This window comes from Arachis duranensis, chromosome 3, assembly GCF_000817695.3.
Source record: "Arachis duranensis cultivar V14167 chromosome 3, aradu.V14167.gnm2.J7QH, whole genome shotgun sequence".
In the NCBI taxonomy this organism is placed as follows: domain Eukaryota; kingdom Viridiplantae; phylum Streptophyta; class Magnoliopsida; order Fabales; family Fabaceae; genus Arachis; species Arachis duranensis.
Genome location: NC_029774.3, coordinates 131,777,314 through 131,787,191, shown reverse-complemented (window position 1 = coordinate 131,787,191; position 9,878 = coordinate 131,777,314). Strand labels below are relative to the sequence as shown.

Here is a 9,878-nt window from a genome sequence, read left to right as displayed (position 1 = left end):
TAAAACTGGGTACAGGATAACCACGTGTTTGTCATTATAAAATAAATAAAATAAAATAATACTAGTAATAATATACCCAAAAATAACAATAATAATAGCAAATGGCGAGAGTTGCATAAATGATTACGTGTGGGCACCGCTATGCTAGGATATCGGTTTCTCTTACATAGGGAACAGTGACCTCAAACCGGCTACCTCCGGTCACCACCAAAACCAATCCATCATAGGTGCGCCCTCTCCCTTTATTTCCCTCTCGGCTCCCGCCGGCTCTGTCCACAAAGCAAAATAAAAATCAATTATTAAAAAACAAAAAAGAAAAAGAAAAATACAATTTGAATAATTTGATTAGGTTGTGCCATTCTGGTTTCTTCTTCATTCATCATAGAAAAGAGATTGAATCCAGCGCCCCTTCCGATTCCGCGTACAGAAGATTCCATTCCGTCCCGATGGTGGCCAGAGGCGTGCCGGCGGAGGTGGCGACCACGGCGGTGTTCTCGGTGGCCGCCGCCCTTAACCTGACCAAATCGTCGTTGTCGTCGTCGTCGAACTGGTGGCACGACATCAACGCATCCTCTGTCTGGCACTCGAAACACCTATTCCTTTTTGGTTCCTCGATTTTTGATCGGTTAGGTTAGGGTTTTCCTTCAGATATAAGATTTATTAAATTATTTATTAATTATCGTAGTTACTTTTTTTGTTTTGTTTGTAATTATTAGGTTCAACTCGTTCGGATACAATTGAGGGTGCCGGAATATGGATGGACGACGCAGAAGGTCTTTCACTTTCTCAATTTTTTGGTGAATGGGGGTTTGTATCATTCAATTCTGAAAATCTCTTTTCTCTTTTTAGTTTGATTGGTTTTTATTATGTTGGCTAATGCATGCTATTTTCTGGTTCTGCAGTTCGATGTCTAGTTTTCGTCTTCCGTCGGAATGTGCAGAAGTTTCAGCCGGAGGTGAATGAATTATTTCAGCTGTTTTCATAATCATAATGTGAATTCTCATAATTATAGCATCTACTAATGGGTCAGGCTTTTGGTGTATAGATTGTTCAACATATCTTACTAGACATGCCAAGTCTTGCTTTCTTCACAACTTATGCACTTTTAGTTCTCTTCTGGGCGGAAATTTATTACCAGGCAAGTTTGATTTGACGTTGATTGCCCTTTTTAAATGGCGTTGTGTTTTGCTATTTCAATGACCTGATTGGTGTTTACCTGCTTTGATGAATGTTTTGTAGGCACGTGCAGTATCTACTGATGGACTCAGACCAAGTTTCTATTCAATTAATGCTGTAGTTTACGTTATTCAGGTGAAAACTCTTGCTCAAGATTTTCTATCTGCTCAGTGCACTAGGTTTGGCTTTTATTATAGGAGGGCCATGGTTTTATACGGCTCTATTCCTTTTTCTGCTTCTATTTCTCAGTGGAAGTAAAGAATAGAATTGACATGAAAGCTACAGTTTTAGCTGTTAAGATTGGTCAGTCTGCCCTATCCTCAGCGTGACCTGTCCCAAACTTTTTCTCAATAGATAAAAAAATGTGCCGACTCCTGTTTGACAAAATATAAGCTCGCCATCCCTCAAGTTACCTGTTATTCCTCGCCCCCATTATTTCTCTCTCTTATAAAAATCAATGGAGGAAAATTAGGAGTTTAGCCCTATGGATGAATGGCATTAGGGATGGCTGTAGTTAAAATGTGTTGGAAGTCAGCTAGTTGAACTATCTAACAGTAATGCACGTAAATCTTTGCAACTGAAAGGTTTAAAATTAATAACCTTTGAGATTTAAATGTTTTGAACTTTGTGTCATCAGTTTTGATGCTCGATTAACATTGATTTGAGGTTTTAAATAGGTGCTACTCTCAGGTTGACTAGGTTCTGAAGCTACTGATAACTCTTCCCCCTTCTTGTGTTTCAGCTTGCTTTATGGTTGTTATTATGGTGGAAACCTATTAGGGTGCTGCTCATCCTGTCTAAGGTGTTCTTTGCAGGTTAGTTGTTAAGAGTTCTCCACCTCCAAAAAGAATAAAATTTAGTATTTTATAGATCATGATTTAATATTCTTGGGTGCATATATTTTGCAACAGGAGTCTCATTGTTTGCAGCCCTTGGCTTTCTTCTCTATGGTGGAAGGTAAACCATTTGTTCCAATTTTCAACTGGATGTGACGTGGTAAGGATTTTGGGATCATTATAACCGATGTTTTCAAAAGAAAACTGGCCGTTTAACCTGTTAATGGAGAGGCTTGTGCTTTAAGATCCAACCAGTCAATATGAGTGCATTTTTCCCAACCAAATATGCCAAAACACTGGATAAACTGGACATTAACCCAAATAAAAAGAAATAAAGGATCTGCTTCAGAAACTTCTTCCTTTTTTTGACCAAAGCTATGAAGTAGGATGCCCTTTGCTAATTAACGCAAACAATTGTTCCTTCAGGAAGTAGTTGCTTTGCAATACAGAAATAAGTGGTAAATGGATTCAGATGTTGAGACTAAAACTAAGTTTCACAACAGATGTTGCAAATAGTATGTGTTGATCCAATGAGCGCTGCAGTTCTAATAAAAATGTTAAACTATAGAGGGGCTTTCAATTTCCTAATGGTTTTGTTGAGGATGAAGATTTGATTGTTTGGAAAATGAACAGGAAGAAGGGATTTAGAAGAAAATTAACCATAAACGTTATTTTGCCCAAATAAGACACTTATCATGGATTATATTTTGCACATCATCTGTGTATTTGCATTGTGTGTATACAACTTTAAATTTTCTTGTTTTCCATCCAGTTTTTGTATCCTATTTCTGATTTTGTTCTTTGACAGACTATTCTTGATGCTGCAACGCTTTCCTGTTGAATCCAAAGGTCGACGGAAGAAGCTGCAAGAGGTATGCAGTTTTTCAATGAAAATTTTCCTAGATCCACTAAGCTCTTCCCTTTCCTCCATCCCTCTCTCCATTCTCCATGATTTTAATCTACCTGATCTTTCTAATGCAGGTTGGCTATGTGACCACAATATGTTTTTCATGTTTCCTTGTCAGATGTGTTATGGTCAGTTCCTTTTTTTTTCTTTTATGTACCTTGTTGATTTCATCTTCAAATTGGCTTTGATAACTTTTTTTTTTTATTGTGTTAGATGTGCTTTGATGCATTTGACGAAGATGCTGACCTTGATGTCCTGTACCATCCCATCCTAAACTTCATCTATTACCTGGTTAGTATGTTTATATTTCATTGTGGTCCTTAAATTGCCATGTTTCTAATTATTCCTTGTTTTTGTGCTTGCAACTCACTATATATGTGGATCCATTTTTTATGCCTCTGGACACTCTTGTTTTGAGCTCATTTTTGAAAGGTTGGACATATTTCCTGCCTGAGTTTGTCAGACTGATGCATTTCTGGTTAATCTACCTGAGTTTTGAGCTCACTCGTGGGAAGATTGCTTTCAAATAAACCTAATTGGCAAGGGGCAAAATAAAGTCATTGCAATTTCGCCAAAAATCCCATTTGATTATTGAAAGAATGATTGCAGTTTTCCCCATGCTTTTGAAATACTTGTGAAAAATGGGAAACTTGGTCTCGTAGGGTTTTAATCTATTGAACGGGTATTTGTAATATTGGTCTTTCAACTAACACCCCTTTGTCTTTTTCACAATTTTGCTGCAGTTGGTGGAAATATTACCTTCTTCCTTGGTCCTTTTCATTTTGAGGAAGTTGCCACCCAAGCGTGGTATCACACAGTACCACCCAATTCGTTGAAAAGTTTGAAAATACGGATAAAACCTAGTCAGGCCATCATTAGTGGCTCTCTGGATGTTTCTCACACTAGAAGGATAACTTCCTGAGGGCGTTCAATCTTTTCTATGTTGAATGACAAAGCTAATATCATGTACTTTATAGTTCTCCCATGAGGTTTGTAGATTTGAAGTGACATTTTATGGGTCGGTGAACGTGTTGAGCTGTGTTACATATGTGATATTTGTTGTCTCTAGGTGAATTTGGTTGCTCGTCGAGGTTCGGAGATTTAACATTAATGAGCAACCATTTGGGGAGAAGGGAACGCTGATGTATTGTATAATAGAGTTCAAGTCTTGTAACTGCCTCCAGTTGTTGAAATTAATTGTTCCTCTGATTTTTTAGTCAAGCTTTCTTTCCTTACTTGTATGAAAGTTTAATCTTACTTTGGGCAAGGGCTTAACAAGGGCTGAGCATAATGAAGATTTCCTTTTCGAAATTACTATACATGTTTGAATGATTAATAGTAGCCACAAGAATCTCAACATTCAACATATTTCATACCATATGGAACAGAAGGATTTCAATGTGTATAAGAACAAAAGGAGATCGAAGAATTCATACCGGGATTCATATTTTGCCGGAATTTGATGATGCCATGAATTGGAAGCATGCTCTTGGTCGCGTGATCCTGAGGCCATAGCTTGACGAGGAATCACTGTGTTCTAGTGAAATTGGAACATGGCCTATGATTCCATCTTCAATTAGTATTAATATCGAAGATCAACCAGTCCAAACTTAAATGTTTGGTTTGACTTGGTTAACCTAGGAATGGTAGGTTTGAAAATCCTACGAGTTCTGTTATATGTCATGAATAAGATTCGGTTCTAATTGTTACGAAACAATGTGGATAAATCTTATTGGTTACTTAGTGGACACTAACAGAAATCGAGGTTAAAGTTGCTGCCACACTTAGTTCGAAAATTATTGGTGCATAAATAAGTGTGTTTTCCTAATCAAACTCATCTTAGGTTGTTCTTTTTCTAACTGAACCTCTATACCTTCGTGTACAGCACCGTCCACGGGGAAAGCACGTAACCCATCTACAACAAACAAATTACTTACTAGAGGCAGCTTTGTGTATTCTAAAGAGAGTTGAGTGAGTGGTCCATGATTTTTGTATATTTGATAAAACGTAATCTCTGTTCAAATTGAATATATATTTTTGCTGACAAATTCCAAGATTAGCGTAACAGGATTTATACGATAATACTGTTGGATTTTCATTCAATAAAAAAACTCTCATTACTGGTGACTGGTGAGCTTTAACCTTCACAGCTTAAAGTCATATTGTGAGTCTAGCTGGATATTTTATACTGCCAATGGATCATAGGTGCATCTTTTTTTTTTTGGTGAATTCCTAAGTACCCTTCTTTTTTTGTTTTGGTTTGTACTAGGTATCTATCAGGTCGGAAGTCCAATGACTACTCAGAGGTACAAAGTGGGGATCCTCCCAAGCAAACTCCAATTCCATTTTCCATTGAGTATCAAACCCGGGAGAAATAGTTAAGAGCTAGACCCTCATCCATGCGTTGGTATTCCAAACCCCAAAGTACCCTTTAATAGGACGTTTTAGACCCATTTCTGAGTTGGTTAGGGCCGAATACTGTGGACCAAGGTCTAATCGCATGGATTATCCCAATTAACAAATCAATTTGAAGATCTTAAGGGGCTTGTATCCGCTAAAATAAGCTTCAATCTTGGCTGCAATGTATTACAGCTGACTCACATTTTTTGCTTTGTTACCCGCTTCGGGTTTCTCTCCCAGGTCCAGGTCGTAACAGCACTATGTGTAACAATACAACAAAGATACAGGAAAAACTGTGGCGTGAATTCGAATATTATTATTAACTTTCTAAGTTACAGGCTTGCACTCTGCATGACACTTGTATGCAGAGAGCATAAGCAAAATGCCCACTGCTTAAATAGAAGTGTCCACTCAATCAGATGATAACACAGTGAAAAAATAGAAAAAAAAAAAAGATTAATGATCAATACAAGGAAGAAAAACCAAAACAAAAACGATAATGATACCCCACTTCTACAAGCAAATATTAAGCAGAAATGCTGCTCAGTCAGAGAGGGAGAGACCTAGATAAGTTGAGATCCACCAGAACCATATTCATATCAAAGTGCAGATGTTCCATCAGTTCCTCAGCATTTCCATAATTATGTAGTCATCACACCAATCTTCTTAGCAAAGTCATCCCCATCTTCATCCTCCATGTATTCTTGCTCTGGATTTTCTCCCTCATCAACTTGTTCATAATCATATTCCCCCTCATCAACTTGCTCATAATCATACTCTCCATCCCTCTGATCATCGCCTTCATACTCCTGTTCCTCTGCGGCTTCATCATAGATCATTCCATCCTCATACGACTGATCACGATTCCCCTCATTATTATCTATCTCCCTTCCAGCTGTATCAGTGTCCTGAAGCTTGGTTTCTTCTTCATTAATTAGTGAGTGGTTCTTGGCACCTTCCTTGGCCTCAGGCAATGCTCCATTTTGCATGTTTGTGACAGCTGTATCATCAGAGCTATGAACAATTTCACTCTGTGAGGATACACCAGCTCCAACTCTTCTCTTCTCCTTCAGAATTTCACTCAGAGGTTTTGGACCATCAAACTGAAAATCACCTTCTGATTGTGACTGTTCCCTTAGACTCTTCCTCTTTCCCAGTGATTGATGCTCCTTATAATCAGAGCTCCTCCCATTCTTAAGTTCAGCAAGGCTTTTGGGTCCGGAAAAATCACTTCTGTCCCCCATTACTTCTCTCCCTATTGATCGTTCCCTGAAATTTCTCCTCTCATCATCCTGCACCCTTCCTCTAATTCTGTCTTGGAGCCTTCCTTGGTGCGGGGTTGGCAACCTTCCAGTTGATAATCTGCTCCTAATTCTTCCTCTGTCTGATTCCCTCTCTGGGTTATCGTCGGCACCACTTGCTGGAAGTTTTATTCTGCCTCGGAAGCGATCATTCAAAGGTAACTGATGCGAATCCTTCCTAGAGTGGTGACTTTGTTGATCACCATGGCTGTCAAAGTCATTAGAGACAACAGATTTCAAACCGTTAACCCTCCTGCGCTTAGATAAACGATGTCGGAGATCTGAGACCTCTACATTGTCAGGACTATCAGATCTGCGGTGAGACCTTCTTTCTAAATGGCCTGGGGCCTTTCTATGCTGCTCCCAAGCGTATGGCTCCTGCATGTGATCATATGAGTCGTAGGATTGAGGAACACGAAATCTTTCTTGATCAATATCACGCGCTAAACCATAATCAGCAGAATGCCCCAAGTCATAATCATTCAAAGAGTCCAAGTTCCTTTCATCTGGACCTCTTGCATTACCAAATTCATCTTCCCCATGATAGTAATCAGAATTTCTAAGCTCGTCAGCTACAAGAACATCAAATCCAGGAGAGGATTCTCTGAGGAATTCATCACTGTCCTTACCATTGTGGAAACTATTATCATCTGGCATACGGACTTGATGCAGTCGATTTGAACGGGCAGCAGTAGGCCCGTTAGCCACTGGGGAAATACTTCTCATTTTAAATCTTGAAGCCTCATCATCAAATCCTGCAGGTGGTGGTGCCACATGCTTCTCCTTCACCAATTCAAAATTATTTCTTTGTGGAGCAGTTTCGACCTTTGGGGAAGGTTTAATTTCAAGACCTCCAACTAATTTTGGAATGTTTCCTTGGGAGCTTCTCCTTTCTTGTGCATTTTTATCTCTGCTGCCAAATGGCTTCTTAAGATTTGGAGTCTCAGTTCCCTGGTTAGACACTGGGACCTGATTAACAGCTTTGTTACCAGCAGTAGGATTTGGTCCATGCAAGAAAGCACATCTGTCACCTTTTAAGCAAAGACCCTTCTGAAAGAAAATACAAGGGACAGCTTGTTTAGTAGAATTATAAGGCGCTGCAGGTGCTGCAGGTGTCGCTGCAATCTGTGACGAGGGAACAGATGGCCCAGCAGCAGTGGCTGCCGGTGAACCTAACAAGCCATCAAGTGGCTGCACGTCAAAACAAAAGAGTTATCAGAAGCATAATAAAAAAAAAATAACAGAGAAAAATGAAAATAGCACATATATTAACAAGCATTATATGATTGTCTACATAGACACTCACCGGATGACGGAAAGCACATTTGGGGTTCAAGCAATTTCCATTCAACCAATACCAGCAATCTCTAGGATTTACCCGAGCATACTCACTATGGCGGTACTCACATTCATTTCCCTGTTCAAATGAAGAAAATAGCAAATCAAAATCATGGATTCTAGATAACTGCTACTTTGTCTGTTAACATAAGATAAAGCATAAAAAGATCACAGTCACGCAGACATTCCAATAAAAGTCATAATTTGCACAAATACAAATAAGGATTTAACCAAATAATCATAAGCGTGGGCAATTAATTACTTTGACTAACGGAATTAACGATAACAACTTCAAAAATATCTCAAAAGGCAAAGCCCAGCTACTCCAGTGAACAACAACCTTACTAACAGGACACTTTTGCAGACTAATCTATCATCATGACTCACATGTACTCTTGTCACTGCCAGGTAATTGTGTTTCATACTTTTACTTTAATTAAAAGGTTCAACCACTAAGCTAATAAATGCTTGCTTTCAAATGCTATCAGAACATAATCCCATATATTGTCACAAAGGCCAGAGGAAACTAAAACAGCAAAGTTTTATTTGAACCAATCGTATATGTTTCTTATACCTTTCCACCTGGATCCCCACAATTCATCTAATCTAATATTTTTTTTTTAAGAAAAAAAGAGAAAAAAATTAACAGAATTTATTTTCTCAAACATGTAACATAACATAACAGAATTCTTTATACCTGCCAACAACAATAACGACTTTTGGGAATTTCCCAAACAAATTTCCAATAAAGTAACAAAATTTAAAGACTCCTTTTTTATCGAGATTCATAAGAAAATAAAAATCGCTAAACACTGCACGAATCTGAAACCCTAAAAAGGCAGAATTTGGAGAAGAGGAACCTGTTCCCAGTGAGAGAAGAAGGTAAACAAAAAAAATTCTTTTCCTTTTCTTTTTCTTTCCCTCTAGTTTTGAATTAGAAATTAAAAGGAAGGGGTGTGAAAGAGGACCTTTTTGCATGTCAAAGGAGATGCGAGAAAGTAGACGCAATCGGTGTTCCTCTTCAAAGCCTCGTCTTGTGCAGACGAAGGAGGTTGCTGTGGCTGTGGCTGTGGCTGTGGCTGAGGCTGAGGCTGAGGCTGTTGAGCAACCATCGCGGTGGTGGTGGCTGAATTTGAGGGTCGCAAAGCACCCCAACAGAGATCGTGGGAAGAAAGTGGAGAGATCGAACCGAATACGAGAAAAGGAGGTAGATTCGGATACCCTTTCGAGCGAAGAGACGGATCCAATCCAAATCTCACAAAGAGAACTAGAGAGAGAGCCGCCACACAAAATTGGGGTGGAGAGAGAAGGAACTAGAGAGAGAGAGAAAGAAACACTGAAACAGAGAGAGAGGAAGAGAGAGAGAGAGAGAGAATGTGATGGGCTTTAAGCTAAAGTGGTGAGGTATGGGTTTGGCCTGGTTTGGTTTGCGTCTTGGGTTTGTGTTTGTGTCTGTGTTTGTGCTTTTGTAGTTTTGTTATTAGTTGTTACCCCTTTGTAGTTTGTACAGTTGTATCTGCTTTTATTATTATGGATTGTGTTTCTCTCTTATATTTTTTACGATTTTGTTTCAGTTGGGGGTTAATGATTCGATTTCGATGTTCTCAACAAAAAGGTGTAACGGAACACTTACCTTTTTTTCTATTGGCTGGTTGATTTTCTCTCTCTCCTCTAGAGCTAATTTATTGGTGTTTTTACTTCTTTTATTTATTTTTTTATATATAAAATTACAAAATAAAATAAAATAAAATAGTAACACTAAACTACTAATACTCTAATAGTGGAGAAGTGGAGAAATAAGTAAATAGTTATTTATGACCATAAAAGATTCAGACGATGATAATATTGACTATGAAAAATTAAAACTAAAATTATATTCATATAAGATACATTTTATTTAATAAAAATGATTAATTTTTA

General features: G+C 38.3%; 2 protein-coding genes and 1 long non-coding RNA gene across 3 annotated transcripts; 1 reads left to right on the top strand and 2 right to left on the bottom strand.

The window, feature by feature from the left end:
* On the bottom strand, positions 1-4,544 carry LOC127745726 (uncharacterized). The gene is made up of 2 exons (XR_008007148.1): positions 4,356-4,544; positions 1-269 (listed from the first exon to the last, which is right to left on the bottom strand). It is a non-coding gene; the product is annotated as an uncharacterized LOC127745726 (long non-coding RNA).
* LOC107481956 (tobamovirus multiplication protein 3) lies at positions 281-4,140 on the top strand. Its single transcript, XM_021139459.2, has 12 exons — positions 281-606; positions 656-684; positions 717-807; positions 903-955; positions 1,046-1,138; positions 1,240-1,311; positions 1,919-1,991; positions 2,088-2,133; positions 2,821-2,884; positions 2,994-3,047; positions 3,133-3,210; positions 3,663-4,140. Exons 1-12 carry the CDS (start codon positions 447-449, stop codon positions 3,753-3,755), a joined length of 906 nt encoding a protein of 301 aa, XP_020995118.1. The 5' UTR covers positions 281-446; the 3' UTR covers positions 3,756-4,140.
* A 1,057-nt stretch (positions 4,545-5,601) lies between the features above and the next one.
* Positions 5,602-9,395, bottom strand: LOC107482069 (zinc finger CCCH domain-containing protein 17). The gene is made up of 3 exons (XM_016102452.3): positions 8,927-9,395; positions 7,927-8,037; positions 5,602-7,811 (listed from the first exon to the last, which is right to left on the bottom strand). Exons 1-3 carry the CDS (start codon positions 9,068-9,070, stop codon positions 5,961-5,963), a joined length of 2,106 nt encoding a protein of 701 aa, XP_015957938.1. The 5' UTR covers positions 9,071-9,395; the 3' UTR covers positions 5,602-5,960.
* Between the last annotated feature and the right edge of the window lie 483 nt (positions 9,396-9,878).